Genomic DNA, 18,659 nt, shown 5'->3' with positions numbered 1-18,659 from the left:
TAAATACCTTAAGGGGTCTAGTTTTCGAAATGGGGTCGTTTATGGGCAGTTTCTATCGTTCTGGCAGCTCAAAGCTTCTCCAAATGTACAGTGGGGCCTAAAACATTTTCAAGCAAAATATGAGTCCTGAAAGCCTCCGGGTGCTCCCTTCCTTTGGGGCCCTGCCGTGTGTCCAAACAACGCATTAGGGCCACAATGTGGGTATTTTTGAAAACAGGAGAAAGAGGGTGATAGATTTTGGGGTGTGTTTCTTCATTTTCATGTTCGCTTTACAAAGAAATCGGTCTTCAAACAAATACTTTTATGAAAAAAGTGAAATTCTTTTTTTTTTCACCTGATATGCATTAAATTTAGCAAAGAACTGGGGGGTCAAAATAATTACTATATACCTAAATAATTACGTTATGGGGTCTAGTTTTCTAAATGGGGTCGTTTATGGGGAGATTCTATCGCTCTGGTAGCTCAAAACCTCTCCAAATATACAGTAGGGCCTAAAACATTTTCAAGCAAAATATGAGTCCTGAAAGCCTCCGGGTGCTCCCTCCCTTTCGGGCCCTGTCGTGTGTCCAAGCAATGCATTAGGGTCACAATGGGGGCATTTTTGAAAACAGGAGAAACAGGGTGATATATTTTGGGGTGTGTTTTTTCATTCTCATGGTCACTTTACACAGAAATCGGTCTTCAAAGTGATACTTTTATGAAAAAAGTGAAATTATATTTTTTTACGCCTGCTTTGCATGAATTCTTACAAAAAAACTGTGGGGTCAAAATACTTACAACACCCCTTAATAAATACCTTAAGGGGTGTAGTTTTCAAAATGGGGTCACTTGTGGGGGTTTCCACCATTCTGACACCTATGAGCCTCTGAAAACCTGGCTTGGTGCAGGAAAACAAAATGTACTTCAAAATGTATAAAATGATTACTAAACTTGTAAGTCTTCCAAATTGCTGGAAAAAAAATTTTTTTTTTCAAAAGTGCTGCCAAAATAGAGTAAAGAGATGGAAATATATATTTAATTAAAAAAATTGTGCAGTATGTATGTACATATGTGACATATTGCAGTTAAAAATAGGGAAAAATGATAATTTTTACAAAATTTCTTCAATTTCTCTATTTTTTTATTAATTTCCGCAAATCGTATCAGTCTACTTTTACCACTAAAATAAAGTACAACATGTGACGAAAAAACAATGTCAGAATTACTTGGATATTCAAAACTTTCACAGAGTTATTCTCTGATAAAGTCAGACATACCAGATTTGACAAATCTGGCTTGGTCATTAAGGTACAAACATGCCCGGTCATTAAGGAGTTAAAGAAAAAAGGGAAACCGATTCCTAACTGTTCTCTAATGAGCCAAAAATGTAGTGACTTTGATCTTGCACATCTAAAAACTTAAAAAATATTGTTAGTAAGTATAACAATGAATTAGGTATATACATAAAAGTAAATTCCCCCCCCAAAAATTAAAAAGTAAAAAAAAAAAAAAGACCCTCTTCTTATTTTTCTCACTAAATAATGTAAACAATAAAAATTACTAATTTGGCGTCACTGAATCCATAATGATCCATACTATTGAATTATAACATTATTTATTCTTTAAGGTGAATGCTGTAAAAAAAATAAAAATAAAAAAAAATATATATATATATATAAACGCTATAATAGCTGTATTTTGGTCACCTTGCATACCAAATAAAATTAAATAGAAAGCGATGAAAAAGTTTGTATATTTTCTCAAAAATGGTACCAAAACACCGACAGCTTTCCTCACAAAAAACAAGCCTTCAAACCACTCCATCAACTGAAAAATAAAAAAGATATACCTCTCAGAATATGGCGGCCTAAAATGAATTTTTACTTATTTTGTAAAAGTACACATTTAAAAAAAAAATATATATATATATATATATATATATATATATATGTGTGTGTGTGTCAAATGGACACTGACTTTTCAAATAACTTATGCTAATCTAATAGTATACTAGATAGAGATCAACTTTGCCATTTAATTACTTTAAAATTTGGATGTTTTATCCATGCAAATTCTGTGTGAAGTTACTGCCACTAGGTGTCTTCCTTTCTGTAATCTGCTGTCCACCCCCTTTTGTCGTGCAAATCCATCCCCAGTTAAAGAGCATAATTGACAAATTGCAGGAAGTGGGGGGGGGGTGTATTTTTACAGCCTGCCTATACAAGTTTATAGAGAGGTGAGGGGGAGCAGAGAGAAAGACACAGACGCTTCAGCTTCCAGGTAAGTGTTATATCTCCCCCCAGTGCTGGATTCTCAGCCACACTGCTCATTACTGCTGTATAATCTTATCCATGCTGCATACGCGATCCTGATGAAGGCCCCCAGGGCTGCCTTTCTTCATCTCCTAGGCTTAACCCCTTCCCGCTCCTGGATGTACTATTAGGTCATGGTAGCTGTATCGTTCGCGCTCCATGACCTAATAGTACGTCACGGGAGTAACGGCCGTTTCGGCATGTAGTGCAGTGTATTAGAATTGTCCCTAGTGGGACAAAGTAATAAAGTAAAAAAAAGATGTGTAAAAATAAGAAAATAAAAGTTTTAAAAGTATTAAAAGTAAAAATCACCCTTTTTACCTTATCAGTCCTTTATTATTAATAAAAATATATAAACAAACAAACTATACATAATTGGTATCGCCGTGTCCGTACCGGCCTGAACTACAAAATTATTTTGTTATTTATCCCGCACGGTGAACGTTGTAAAAGAAAATAATAATAAACCGTACCACAATCACAATTGTTTGGTCACTTCACCTCCCAAAAAATGGAATAAAAAGAGATCAAAAAGTCGCATGTACCTGAAAATGGTACTGATCGAAACTACAGTTAGTTACGCAAAAAATAAGTCCTTGCACGGCTTTATTGATGGAAAAATAAAAAAGTTCTGGCTCTTAGAATATGGTAACACAAAAAGTTAATGATTTTTTACAAAACGTATTTTATTGTGCAAACGCCATAAGACATAAAAAAAACTATAAACATATGGTATCGCCGTAATCGTATCGCCCCGCAGAATAAAGTGAATATTTCATTTATAACCCACGGTGAACGCTGTAAAAAAAATAGAATAAAAAAACAATAGTAGAATTGCTGTTTTTTAGTCACCACGCCACCTAAAAATAGAATAAAAACTGATCAAAAAGCCGCATGCACCCCAAGAAAACTACAATGAATTCCTCAAGGGGTCTCGTTTCCAAAATGGGGTCACTTTTGGGTAGTTTCCACTGTTTTGGCACCACAAGACCTCTTCAAACCTGACATGGTGCCTAATAAAAAAGAGGCCTCAAAATCCACTAGGTGCGCCTTTGCTTCGGAGGCCGGTGCTTCAGTCCATTACCGCACTAGGGCCACATGTGGGATATTTCTCAAAACTGCAGAATCTGGGTAATAAGTATTACGTTGCGTTTCTCTGATAAAACCTTTTGTGTTATAAAAAAAATGGTATAAAGAGGATTTTCTGACAAAAAAAATAAATTTAAATTTCACCTCTACTCTAAATTTCTGTGAAACACCTAAAGGGTTCATAAACTTTCTAAATGCTGTTGTGAATACTTTGAGGGGTCTAGTTTCTAAAATGGGGTGTTTGATAGGGGTTTCTAATATATGGGCCCCTCAAAGCAACTTCAGAACTGAACTGTAACCTAAAAAAAAAAAAAAAATTAGGCAATACTTTGCTTCTTATATTATACTGATAATGAGCCGTGCCCACACCGAGATGACCCCAGTTTTGACCGTTTGTATAAAAGGAGACCGTTTCAGTGCCCGGTTTTCCCAAGCATACACCCCCGAGAAGTGTATTTCTATTGATGAGACCTTGGTACATTTTAAAGGGAGGGTTCAATTCCGCGAGTACCTGCCGGGTAAGAGGGCAAGGTATGGCGTGAAGATGTATAAGCTAAGTGCATCAGGGTATACCTACAGATTTAGGATATATGAAGGGAAGGACACCAGCATTCAGCCCCCAGAATGCCCACACTTACTGGGAGTTAATGCAAAAATTGTGTGGGATTTGGTGCACCCACTGCTGGACCAGGGTCACCACCTCTACCTGGATAGTTTTTATACCAGCGTCCCACTCTTCAACTGCCTCACTTCCAGTCCTGCGGCATGCGGCACTGCTAGAAGAAATCTGAGAGGCCTCCCTAAAACTCTGCTTGGGCAAACACTCAGAAGGGGTGAGAGCAGGGCACATTCTAGCAGCAACATATTGTGTGTCAAGAGAGATGTCCTTGTATTGACAACAATACATGGCCACACCAGTACCCATGTACCAGTACGAGGTACCAGTACAGAGACCCCCAAACCAGACTGCATCCTGGACTACAATAGGTACATGGGAGGGGTGGACTCGTCAGATCAAGTCCTGAAGCCCTACAGCGCCATGCGGTGTGGTATAAGAAGCTGGCCGTGCACATCACACTGATGGCATTGTACAATGTGTACGTGCTACGTCGATGTACAGGCCAGACGGGAACTTTCCTGGAATTTCAAGAGGTGATTATCAACGACCTAATCTTTAGGGATCAAGAAGGGGGGGGGGCAGCCAGTACTTCTGGAAGCGAGGCCACACGCATCGTACCAGGGCAACACTTTCCAGGAGAAGTTCCCCAAACTGGCAAAAAGAGAAAAAGTCAAAAGTGGTGCAAAATCTGCTATAAGAGGGGGGATAAGGGAGGACACAATATATCAATGTGACACGTGTCCCGAAAAACCAGAGCTCTGTATGAAAGAGTATTTTAAAATTTATCATACATCCCTTGGTTTATAATTTACCCCAATTTTACTTACCCTGATGTACTCCGCACAGCTTATCCACCCTCGTCTTTCCCCTCTGGGCCCTGCTGTGTGCCCAGGCAGCTGATAACAGCCACATGTAGGGTATTGCCGTACCCAGGAGAACCCACATTACAGTTTATGGGGTGTATGTCTCCGGTCAAAATGCTCACTACACCTCTAGATGAATGCCTTAAGGGTGTAGTTTTTAAAACGGGGTCACTTCTTGCGGGTTTCAACTGTACTGGTACCTCAGGGGCTTCTACATACATGACTTCGCACCAGAAAATCCCCAGTAGGCCAAATGGTGGTCCTTTCCTTCTGGCCCAAACGGCCGTTTATCACCACAAATGGGGTATTGCGGCACTCAGAACAAATTGTGCAAAAGAATGGGGTATTTTGTTTCTTGTGAAAATAAGAAATTTTCAGCCAAAACTACATATTATTGGAAAAAATTTATTTTGTTTTAATTCCCAGCCCAATTCAAATAAGTTCTGTGAAAAAACAATGGGGTCAAAATGGTCATAAAACCCATAAATAAATTCCTTGAGTGGTGTAGTTTCCAAAATGGGGTCATTTATGGTTGGTTTCCATTGCTTTGATACCTCTGGGGCTCTGCAAATGCGACATGGCACCCGAAAACCAATCCAGCAAAATCTGGACTCCAACAAACACATAGCGCTCCTTTCCTTCTGAGCCCTCCCATGGGCCCAAACAGCAGTTTATCACCACAAATGGGGTATGGCCGCACTAAGGACAAATTGAGCAACAAAATGGGGTATTTTGTTCCCTGTGAAAATAAGAAATTTTGATAAAAAATGACATCTTATTGGAAAAAATTATTTTTTTTTTCATTTAACAGCCCAATTCAAATAGGTGCTGTAAAAAAACTGTGCGGTCAAAATGGTAACAACAACCATAAATGAATTCCTTGAGGCGTGCAGTTTCTAAAATGGGGTCACTATTGGGGGATTCCTACTCTTTTGGCACCTCAACACCTTTTCAAACCTGGCATGCTGCCTAAAATATATTCTAAGGGTATGTTCACACGCACTAATTCCGGACGTAATTCGGGCGTTTTTGCCCCGAATTACGTCCGAAAATAGCGCCTCAATAGCGTTGACAAACATCTGCCCATTGAAAGCAATGGGCAGACGTTTGTCTGTTCATACGAGGCGTATATTTACGCGCGCTGTCAAATGACAGCGCGTAAATAGACGCCCGCGTCAAAGAAGTGACCTGTCACTTCTTTGGCCCTAATTGGAGCCGTTATTCATTGACTCCAATGAATAGCAGCGCCAATTACGTCCGTAATGGACGCGGCGTTCAAGCGCCTGCACATGCCGTTACGGCTGAAATTACGGGGATGTTTTCAGGCGGAAACATCCCCGTAATGTCAGCCGTTACGGACGCTGTCGTGTGAACATACCCTAATAAAAAAGAGGCCTCAAAATGCACTAGGTGCTTCTTTTCTTCTAGGGCTTGTGTTTTAGTCCACGAGCGCAGTAGAGCCATGTGTGGGACATTTCTAAAAACTTCAGAATCTGGACAATACATATTTAGTAGTGTTTCTCTGGTAAAACCTTCTGTGTTGCAGAATTTTTTTTTAATAAAATTGAAATTCAGCAAGAAAAATGAAATTTGCAAATTTCACCTCCACTTTGCTTTAATTCCTGTGAAATGCCTGAAGGGTTAAAAAACTTTCTAAATGCTGTTTTGAATACTTTGAGGGGTCTAGTTTTTAAAATGGGGTGTTTTATCAGTGTTTCTAATACATAGGCCCCTCAATGCCACTTCAGAACTGAAGAGGTACCTTAAAAAAAGGCTTTTGAAATTTTCTTAAAAATATGAGAAATTGCTGTTTATGTTCTAAGCCTTGTAACGTCCAAGAAAAATAAAAGAATGTTCAAAAAACGATGCCAATCTAAAGTAGACATATGGGAAATGTGAATTAGTAACTATTTTGGGTGGTATAATTGTCTGAATGTGAAAGGGAATGTGTCGCTAGAAATTTTTTTTTTTGTTTTGTTAAACTGTTAGTATATAAATGATTACACATTGTTCTAATTTTTTCAATTTTTTCACAAGTCAGGAAATATTATAAATTAGATTCTAATTTATAACATTTCCATGTGCTGGTCACTAGAGGGAGCAATTCCCAAAATTGCAGCATTGGCATGTGGTAAAGCAACCTCATTGCTTTATGCTGCAAAATTGGAGAAGACACACTCGCTCTAGTGTCCTCAAAAAATCCCCCCTCCTTTATCCTGGCTAGTGAAAGGAGGGGGTTGAATGTTCAAACCTCCTACACTGTGTGCCGACAGTTTTTTGAGCGAATGCACAGTGTAGGAGGATTAGATACAGTGGTAATCAGACAGTATAACACGAACATACACACACATCTCATACACAAACATAACTTACCTGCTCCTGCCGCCGCCGCTGTCGCTCCCTCCGCTCTTAGTCCTTGCTTCTGAACATATGGATGGAAGCCGCGACCGGAAGTAGTCATCTTACTGTCCGGCCGCTGCTTCCGGTCCACATGAAAATGGCGCCGGATGTCGTTGTGCCGAAGATCTTCCTTTTGGACAGTTCCCACACAGACGGCGTACGCTATAGTGAATGGAACGGTTCCCGTTCGCATTCTCTATGGGGATGTATGTGCCGTATTCCATCTCTGTATGTGTCGTTAATCGACACATACAGAGATGAAAAAAAAATGGCAGCCCCCATCGAGAAGTAAAAGAAAGAAAAAAGTACAACACAAAAACACAAATAAATAAAATGTATTTTAATGACATACTAAAAGCAATAACATATAAATTTCGTGGCACCTTCCCTTTAATAGGGGGAAACAAAGTTAGAAAATGTATCTCTACCTTCACGGCCCCTTTGTACGGTTGAAAAAAAGACACGCCCGTAAACCTCAATGTAACTATGTAATTTTATCCACTAATGTGGACTTACAGTTATTGATGGCTGACTGCAGCTCCTGACCTGCATTGATCAGCTAAATGCCAAGCCAGCTTCAATGTAAAAAAAAAATTATATATATATATATATATATATTTGTAGTAATCAAAAAATAGGCAGCACTCCGTAGAATTTAAGATAAAAAAATTAAGGGTACTTTATTGCCCTCAGTGCAACGTTTCCGCTCTGTCTACTAGAGCCTTTCTATATAATATATCTATACATAGATATAGTCCTTCTCAATTAATTAGAATATCAAAAAGTTAATTTATTTCAGTAATTCAATTCAAAAAGTGAAACTCCTATATTATATAGATTCATTACACACAGAGTGATCTATTTCCAGCATTTTTTCTTTTAATGTTGATGATTATGGTAACAGTTAATGAAGACCTAAAATTTAGTCTCTCAGAAAGTTAGAATATTTGGTAAAAGTTGAAGATTGTCGTCTCATGGTGTCACACTCTAATCAGCTTATCAACAAAAAACACCTGCAAAGGTTTCCAAAGCCTTTAAATGGTCCAACAGTCTGGTTCAGTAGGCTTCACAATCATGGGGAAGACTGCGGACTACACAGTTGTCCAGAAAACAGTCATTGGCACCCTCCACAAGGAGGGTAAGCCACAAAAGGACATTGCTAAAGAAGCTGGCTGTTCACAGAGTGCTGTATCCAAGCATATTAATGGCAAGTTGAAAGGAAGGAAAAAAGTATGGTAGAAAAAGGTGCACAAGCAACAGGGATAACCGCAGCCTTGAAAGGATTGGCAAGAAAAGGCCATTCAAGAATCTGGGGGAAATTCACAAGGAGTGGACTGCGGCTGGAGTCACTGCTTCAAGAGCCTCCCCACACAGACATATCCAGGACATGGCGTACAAATGTTGCATTCCTTGAAACAACGTCAGAAGCGTCTTACCTGGGCTAAGGAGAATAAGGACTGGTCTGTTGCTCAGTGGTCCCGTTTTCAGATTAAATTAAACTTTGCATTTCATTTGGAAATCAAGGACCCAGAGTCTGGAGGAAGAGTGGAGAGGCATCAATCCAAGTTGCTTGCAGTCCCGTGTGAAGTTTCTACAGTCAGTGGTAGTTTGGGGAGCCATGTCATCGGCTGGTCTTGGTCCAATGTGTTATATCAAGTCCATCGCAGCCATCTACCAGGACATTTTAGAGCACTTCATGCTTCCCTCTGCTGACAAGCTTTATAAAGTTGCTGATTTCATTTTCCAGCAGGACTTGGCACCTGCCCACACTGCCAAAAGTACCAATACCTGGTTTAATAACCACAGTATCAATGTGCTTGATTGGCCAGAAAACTCTCCTGACCTAAACCCCATAGAGAATCTATGGGGTATTGTCAAGAGGAAGATGAGAGACAGGTGAAGGCCGCTATCAAAGCAACCTGGACTTCCCTACCACCTCAGCAGTGCCACAGGCTGATCTCCTCCATGCCACGCCGCATTGATGCAGTAATTCATGCAAAAGGAGCACCGACCAAGTAATGAGGGCATATACTGTACAGACTTTTCAGTAAGTCAACATTTCCATATTAAAAATATTTTTTTTAATTGGGCTTATATAATCCAGTTTTCTGAGAGACTAAATTTTTGGTTTTCATTAACTATTAGCCATAATCATCAACATTAAAATAAAAAAATGCTGGAAATAGATCACTCTGTGTATAATGAATCTATATAATATATGAGTTTCACTTTTTGAATTGTATGACCGAAATAATTTAACTTTTTGATGATCTTCTAATTCATTAAGAAGGACTAGTGTGTGTGTGTGTGTGTGTGTGTGTGTGTGTGTGTATATATATATATTTATATATATATTATTTATTTATTTTTATTATTATTTTTTAAAGCCATTACTAACATTCTGCATTTTTTTACATAACCTTTCTTTTTGTTTTTTATTTTTCAAGATCACTCATCATAGCGAGATGCACATATAGATTTATTACCAAAAATCTGTAGCTTTTCAGAAAACTGTTAAAGTTATATTCCTTTTCTCAGGAAGTCTAATGCACCATCCAGTTAAAAGTCCCATTAAGTTAAATAAGGTTTCTGGTTTCATTGGTAATATGCAGACAAATTCACAGCATATTGAAATTAGGCCAATGACCTGCCCAGAAATACAAAGTTAAGCCAAGACAAGTCAACCACTTGGCTCCAGTTTACATGTAACGCATGTTCTTTCTATTATCTCCTGCACTTTGCCAACGGTTACTAGTACTGAAATTGAGTATATCAAGGGAAACATTGGACATATCAGCTTCTCACACTGGGACTATAAACCATATACTTGGATAGGATTTAGGCTTCAGTTAATGATTTTTCCCCTTTGTAGACTTGTAGTTATACGGTTCATATGAAGCCAGCACTTCCTCTGCTTGTCTGGACTGTCATGATATACGATTATTTATTTTCGTATACTTCGCTAAATATTTGAGGAATTATTACAGATTGAGGTTCCTGTAATGCTCCAGAAAGAATTGTGTGAAATCCTTGGCTTTTTATTACTTGTGTCATGAATGTAAGTACAACTGTATAAGTTTTCATAAGTGTTCTGTTAATATCAGTAGAAAAAAATGTAGGTTATGTAAGTCTTTCTTACTATAGATTCTTTCCCGACAGATGTTGGGGAAAAGAAGGATCGGGCATGTCGAATTTCAATGCCCAGTCCCTGCGTTCTCAGGAGAGATAAGCCACTTAGTCCTTGGAAATACGTGCACGCTCAGAGTGTACATGTCTATGGGGAGTTCATTAGGAATAGCTATTGAAAGTGTATGGCCTACTTTAATTTACAGCCAAGCACTAAAATAAATCAGGAGCGCAGTTATAAGGTTAGAAGTTCCTCCCGTCTGCCACATAATTTGACTTCAGTATTATGAACGTCACTTGGTAGACGGGGGGGGGGGGGGTGGTTCTGTTACAGATTTTGCATTTGGGACCAGGAGCTTCAAGTTGCGCCTCTGCTAATAAAAGCAAATTAAACAAGCGGAGAATTGCCGAATGAAAAATGCCAAGCGGCAGTGTCATTTTTCTATTTACATTTTTTATGTTTCAAAGAAAACAAAGCAGATAATTTCTAGTATCTCAACATTGTACAATGGAAATAATAAAAGACAATTCAGAGAAATGGCATGCCTATTGTTAATGTTTACAAAATACTTTTGGTTGCTAATGGAGAAATTAGTATCCCAAAATCGTTGGTATGCAGTGGTATTTTTATGGTTTTTGGTTCAAATACAATTTGTATTCTTTGTAAAAGTTTATATACTCCTTCAGTTCAATGCATTTCAGGCGTGGCATGCCTGCAGAAGTTGCATGTTACGATGAATTGGGTAGGGGAATATAATCGCTCCACATGGCCTGTTTACAATGGACAATTTTTCAAACCGCCAATGAACCATTGGTGGCTTAAAATCATTCCAAGTATCGGATAGACGTTTCTATCCGGGAACAATCATTGGGGAGGAAAATCCTCTCCCCGAAGGGTAGCGGTAAAAAAAAACATGCTGTGATGACAAATAAGTACTCTTTAACACTAGAGCAGTCTGGGTTCTCTTATTTATAAGGGTTGTCCAACGAACATCATTTATCACCTATCTACATGATAGGTTATAAATGTATGACTGCTGGGGGTCTGACCGCTGGGACTCGATAATGAGAACAAGGATGCGCACCACCGCTCTGTTCATTCTTTATGGGATTGGCAGAAATCGCTCAGCAGTGCACTACCACTCCATTCATTCTCTGGGAAAGTACTGATGGAAAAAAACAATTGAGGGAAGTCCAATTCTCCTGAGATTTTCTCCTCTCAGAGGTACCAACAGGGAGGGGGAGGAGCTGATCCTATACGCCATCTGAATGGCAAAGTGCTACTTTGTACTCAGATCTGTTTAGGAGTGAGTCAGTCAGTTCGCTTGTTTCAACGTTTTGTTTTTTTTACTTCCATATTTTACTCATAAATTTACCAAAACCGGATCTTAAATTTGGTGAATTAATTCCCCACTGCCTTATGATAGGTGATGAATCAGCGAAACACAGATTGGGTGAAACTTTTTCTCACCTCTAATCAGGAGCCAAAACATCATGCAGAAAATTGTTATTTATCAGCCGTGTAATAAGAGAATGAGGAATACAGCTACTTGTAAAGGGTTAATCTGCTAGAGGAAGAGAATGAGACCGCTGGTTGTGATGTTAATCCCCTAGAGAAAGACAGTTGTTTGTAAAGGGTTAATCTACTAGAGAAGAAGACGACTACGTACATACAGAACCAGCAGCATCAGACCGGATGCACACATAATTCCGAGGACTGTACACCTCTCTTCACTGCGCATGTCAATAAATTCAATATTTATTTGTGAAAAACACCAACATTTTGAGAAAGTTTGCAAATATTTAAATGTATCTGCTTGTAAGCAGATGGTTATACCACACAAAATAGTTACTAATTAACATTTCCCATATGTCTACTTTGTTTGCATCATTTTTTGAACATTTAATTTTTCTAGGACGTTACAAGGCTTATAAGTTTAGCAGCAATTTCCCACATTTTCAAGAAAATTTCAAAAGCCTATTTCTATAGGGTCCAGTTCAGTTCTGAAATAGCTTTGAGTGGTCTATAGTTTGGGAAACCCCCCAAAAAAACGATTTTAAAGACTGCACAAAAGTATTCAAAACCGCATTTATAAAAAAAACTTTAACCCTTTAGGCGTTTCACAGGAATTGAAGCAATATGGAAGTGAAATTTACAAATTTCACTTTTTTTGCAGAAATTCAATTTAAATCAAGTTTTTTCTGTAACACAATATTTATTGCCCGGATTCTGCAGTTTTTAGAAATATCCCACATATGGCCCTAGTATGCTACTGGACTAAAACACAGGCCAAAGGAGCACCTAGTAGATTTTGGGGCCTTCTTTTTATTAGATTATACTTTAGGCACCATAACAGATTAGGGAGGTCTTGTGGTGCCAAAACAAAGGAAACCCTTCAAAAAAGACCCCATTTTGGAAACTACACCCCACAAGACCTAGTAGGCTTCCGTACCTGGCCAACCAGGAAGCCGTTGATAGGCTTCCTTTTTGCCATATCAACCATCGGCACCTGCGGTCTCTCACGGGGGTGTCCGGTAAGGTACAGAGGGAGCCTCCTCCCTCTGTCAAATCACTTAGATGTGGTGGTCACTATTGACTGTCGCATTTAAGGCGTTAAATGGCGGCGATCCACGGCCGTTGCAGTGGAATGTCAGCTGTATATTACAGCTGATACCCGCTGAAAATGAAGCGTGCACAGCTCCTGTGCCTGCTTCATCTACAGGGCGTGACTGTACGCCCTATTGTGGGAATGCACTGTTAATCAGGACGTACAGTCACGCCAAATAGCGGGAAGGGGTTAAACAAAAATAATATGTTTTTACATCATAACATTCAAAGAGCCATCATGTTTGTATTTCTCTGTGATATAGCCATATTTGGGCTTGTTTTCTTCGGGATGAGATGTAATTTTCATTGGTACCATTTTGGGGTACATGGGACTTATTGATTTAACTTAAATTAAATTACGTTTTGTACCATGTTTACCTTGCAATTTAAATAACATGTTATGTTAGCTTTATTGGTTCTGTCGTTACGACAGCGGCAATACCATATTTTTTCTATTTATTTTTTTTGTACACTTTAACTGTATTGGATTTTTTTTTTTAGACCCATCAGAGGACTTCACAATTGAATCTTTTGATCGCTTATATAATTCTTTGGTAAACCAAAGCATTACTGCCTTTCAGTGTAAAACTGAAAGGCAGTCTGTTAGGACATTCCTCTGGCACAGCCTTATAGGCAGTGGCGGATTAAGTAGACCATAGGCCCTGGGCTATTACCCAAAGTTGGGCCCCCCTTCTCCACCGCCGCCCTGTAACTATTGTTAACACTTTCTTTTTTCCAGACATTTACAAATAGGTGTTATGACTCCCCTTGTCAAAAGGCTGTGTCCCCACATACTGACAGTCTCCAACCATCGCTGACAGTACACTAATTTGTCTATTAGTCCTGGACTGCACAAAGACTTTTTGTGAAATACAAGGATTTCCTATAATAAACATGTCGGGAGAGATGACAGATTCTCTATAAATCTAGTGACTCACAGGTGACGACGTCGTTTATTTCCTTTTTTCTACTCCATCCGGTCCAGACTTCATGACGACTTCTCCCGGCCATGACCTATTTCTGCACAATTTTGCACTCAGATGTCTTTGGCTGCTCACTTTTCCAACATTTCCACACCTATAAACAAAGATAAAATTATGATGGTGCCACACACTGTGCCCCTAAATATAATAGCACCAAACACTGCGCCCCTGAATAGAACAGTACCAAACGCTGTGCCTCTAAATATTATAGCACCATAAACTGTACCCCTGAAGGTAAATTGTGTCAAACACTGTAAAGTAAAGCACCACATACACACAGCCCCTGTAGATAGTGCCACACACAGCCCCCTGAACATAGTGCCACAGACAGCCCCTGTAGATAGCATCACACACACATACCCCTGTACAATGCGCCACACACACCCCCCCTATAGATAGCGCCACACCCCCCCTGTAGAGAGCGCCGCACACATCCCCCTGGGGAAAGCACCACCCCCCCTGTGGGTAGCGCCACACACATCCCCCTGTAGATAGCATTACACACAGCCCTACCTATAGATAGCGCTGCACACAACCCTTTGCAGATAGCGCCACACACCCCTCTGCAGATAGCGCCACACCACCCCTGCTGATAGCATCACACGCAGCCCCTGTAGATAGTCACACACAGCCCCATGTAGATAGCGCCACACTGATCCCCTGTAGAGAGCACCACACACACACAGCCCCCTGTAGATAGCTTCACACACAGACCCCTGTAGATAGAGCCACACACTGCCCCCGTGTAGATAGCGCTACACACAGACCCCTGTAAATAGCGCTACACAGCCCTCCTCTTTAAATAGCGCCATACTACCCCCTGTAGATAGCGCTACACACAGACTGCTGTAAATGGCGTCACACAGCCCCCCCTCTCTTGTATATAGTGCCACAAATCCCCCCCTTGTATATAGTGCTACAAAGCCCCCCCCCTTGTATATAGTGCTACACAGCATTCCCCCCTTAGATATAGTGATACACAGCGCTCCCCCTTCTATACAGTGCTATACATCAATCCCCACTTGTATATAGTGCTACACAGCGGCCTTCCCCCCTTGGACCTGCAGCTCTTGTAATTGCTCAGTATAATGTCCCCCATAGCTGCCCCATACAGTATAATGTTCCCCTTAGCTGTCCTATACAGTATAATGTGTATGTACCAAATAGAAAAATAATAACATAATTACTTACCTATTCCCATTCCCACGATGGGTGGAGGATGCTTCTCCTCCTCTGCACTGTCCTGTGAGTGACTTGGTGCAGACAGGCGCGATGATGTCACTACATCGCGCCTGCCTACGCCGAGCCGCTCATGGCAGAGTGAATGCTGGAGCGAGGCTCCAGCTTTCAACCCAACTGAATCTGCGTCCTGCGGACGCAGTTTCAGTTGGAAGCGGGATCATAGTTTTTTAAGATTATGTGCGGTTCGGGTGGCCATGGGAGCCTCGGGCCCCGATCGGCCGCCCGAACCGCCCATATGATGATCCGCCATTGCTTATAAGCATACAGTCATGGCAGATCTGGGACATTGTCGTTTAAGGGGTTAAATGGCCAGGATCTGAGGTTTCTCCGAACCTGCCAATTTTAGCGGGAACACAGCCATCATGTACATTCATGTCGGGATACGGGAAGGGGACCCTTCTCATGACATGCATGTTCAGGATAATACGGAAAGCGTTTATAAAAAAATTTTTTTTATGTTGGCATGTAGGGGAAATGTAAAATTAATAATTTAATACGTATATATGTGCCTAAGAGCAGGACTAAAGGGGCATCCCAAGTAGGGGTCTCACCCTACATGATGTCCTTATGGCCTACCTTCCCTTAACTGGAAGCATGCTTATTTTGACTTCAGTAATGGGGCAGGCAGCCGTTCGTGGTATAAGTTTAATGGGAACACTTTGAAAACAATGCAGGGGGAGGCAGAGTTTATTAGAAATTAATAAATAATGACATTACTCAGTAATTAAGAAGTTCACTATTTATTTTTTTTCTCATTTAAGGATCATGCACACAGGCGTATTACAGCTCTGTACAAGCTTCGGGCTGTATGGTGCCAAAATACAGCACCGATAGTAGTATATCGGACAATATTTTGCCTCCATATGTCCCTGATTGCTTACAGAGGTTTGCTTGTGGCATACTTTTCGGATGTCGTATGACGAATGTCTCCATAATACAGCGCCGTATGAAGCCATAGGGATTCTTTGAGCCGGCGTACAGGCCACGTGAATGAGGCCAATTTCACAATTTGTTGTATACTAGATTAGCATATCTCATTCAATTTTATCAAGATGTTGATACGTTTAAACATACTGGGCTAGATTTACTAATACTGGAGTTTCATACGCCAGTCTTAGTTTAAAGCCTGCAGGAATAAGACAAAGCCAATTTATTAAGATGTGCACCCCTATAACTTATGCCAGTTTCTAACGTAAATTATAGTAAATTCGTCAGGCGGCAGATAACTCCGCCTCTTCCACTAAGTTCTTCCCACATTTTTTGAATAGTTACCGGAGCGACATAAATGGGTCAAGTGTCGTATAACAATTGATCAATTCCCTCCAATGTATTTGTTTATGTGGTTTCTAATTTTTTTTTTTTCAAAAGTTTTTATTGTAGTATTGCCAAGTGTAAATACATAAAAGTACAGTAAAATAGATCAAGTCTATTCCTCACACTCCTGAACAAATAATTGGCCAAAATTTGTATAAAAGTCGAATACAAATGCAAATACAAAAGGGAGGTAGTCAATAGATGATAATAGACTAAATAAAGGATATGTTGAAAGGGGTCATGGGTCCGTGAGTTCAATTGTTTCTCTTTAGGAAGCGAATTATGAATATCTAAAATACTAAGAGAGATTTAATAAAAGGAAAGGTAATACTGCATATCAGGAATATTTGTAAAGCCAATTTACGGCTGCCATAGCTGCTCAAAATATTCTGTAAAATCTGTATGGTACATCTATTTTTTTTTCAAAAATAAGTATTCGATTAATAACAGCTGCTTTAGATAAATTTGGTGATCTCCAGTTCCATAGAATATGTATTAAATATTGTGTTAGTTTAAATTAAGCGAATGTGGGGTTCATGGGTTTTACCCTGAGTAGGTATAAAGAGGGATATTTTGTGCTGGTCAAGGGCAGCCGTGAGTATTCTAGACATGACATACCAAAATGACGCAACAAAAAGGGAGGTTTTTTTAGATTTACAAGAGTTATTTTATTGAGTTATACAGGGTTGCTTAATTTCTTTTTACACAGGCAGATATTCTGCCCATTAAACAAGCACTGACCTACAATACAGCATGTCGATCAGCACTCATTGGCTCCGTTTAAACAGAGCAACGATCGGGAATATGGGGACAAACGATGGTTAATATAATCGTTTGTTCCCAAACATTTGCATCTTGTTGGGTTTACACACGTATTGTTTACACAGGGAGATGTGCTGCCGACAAGCATTTTATACCATAAAAGGTGAAACGAACGAGCTCGTTGATCGACTGATCGCTGCCCTGTTTACACGGGCCAATAATCAGGAACTAGCATTCTCACAAACGCTCATTCACCTCGATAATTGGCCCATGTAGAAGAGTTTTAACACTTGCCGTCTGGTGGGAGAATCCTTTAGAGCAGGTGAGCTTTTATCTGATTCATTGACGGTTTCTATTTTTTTTTTAGGACAACAAACACTTTCTTCATTTAATATGAAAGATGCCTCAATTAACAGGAATGGGATAAAAAGGAAGGCTTGTTCATATCACTGTGTAAATTGATAGTTTTGCTTCACATTACAAGGATATTCACAATATGAATTACAAAATATATTTTCTGTTATGACCAGGTATCTCGAAGATGCTTTATTAGGGAGACTCCGGCATCATCTGTCTCACTTTGCAGAAACTTTACGGTTAATGTTTATTTTCATTGTGATTAGCTATATAGACATTTGGATTTAATGAATGTAACTGCGAGTTCAAGACAGTTCTGTCAATTCAGCACAGAGCTGATCTGCTGAACCAATTCGTAATTTGCCAGTATACCCACATTTTCACTTTTAGGGTATACAAGTTCACATTTGGAATTTGAAAAAAAATCATAGAAAATGTTTAACTTAAGAGTTAAACACATTTTTGTGTATTTTACTAAATTAAACTCTATCCCTACAGAATCTATAAAGAAGACAAAAGGAAAAAAAACAAGTTGCCCTGAAAAAAAGGAAAGAACGAGAAGAGGAAAGGGATCAGTTTTGGGACATCTGGGTACGTTGGCACTACAAGTGGCTTTCATGCTTAACTTCTGTACATGCTATAGTAGGATCTTTTGTATTTGTAAACTCACTTCCTCTATGTTCCCTCCATGCTGTTCTATTATACATCAAGAAAAGGAAACTGAAAGCACGTGTATTGAAGGTATCAAGAAAAGGCACAAGCAGTTTATTTTACGATCCAAGCAACGTTTCGACCCCAGTGTGGGTCTTTTTTAAGCCTTGAAAAAGACCCACACTAGGGTCGAAACGTCACTGTGATGGAGAAATAAACTTCCTGTGCCTTTTTTATACCTTCAATACACGTGATCTGCAGTTTTCCTTCTCTTGATGTCTGTTTGGAGTTGATAGGCTTCGACTCTCACACTGCGTGCAGCGGATGCATGAAGCATTGGTAGCATTACCCTCC

The 18,659-nt window shown here is 39.7% G+C and overlaps 1 protein-coding gene across 3 annotated transcripts in view; it reads left to right on the top strand.

Moving 5' to 3' along the window:
- The window catches only part of JADE2 (jade family PHD finger 2), a 404,193-nt gene that overhangs the window by 374,520 nt on the left and 11,014 nt on the right, over positions 1 to 18,659 (top strand). For all 3 annotated transcript variants that reach the window (XM_075856334.1, XM_075856333.1, XM_075856332.1), the window contains one exon: positions 18,153 to 18,245. In XM_075856334.1, coding sequence (XP_075712449.1) covers positions 18,153 to 18,245 — 93 coding nt within the window. The remainder of the gene's footprint in view (positions 1 to 18,152; positions 18,246 to 18,659) is intronic.

The sequence above is a fragment of the Rhinoderma darwinii genome, chromosome 3 (genome assembly GCF_050947455.1).
Source record: "Rhinoderma darwinii isolate aRhiDar2 chromosome 3, aRhiDar2.hap1, whole genome shotgun sequence".
Taxonomy (NCBI): Eukaryota; Metazoa; Chordata; class Amphibia; order Anura; family Rhinodermatidae; genus Rhinoderma; species Rhinoderma darwinii.
This window is presented reverse-complemented; position numbering and strand designations above follow the sequence as displayed.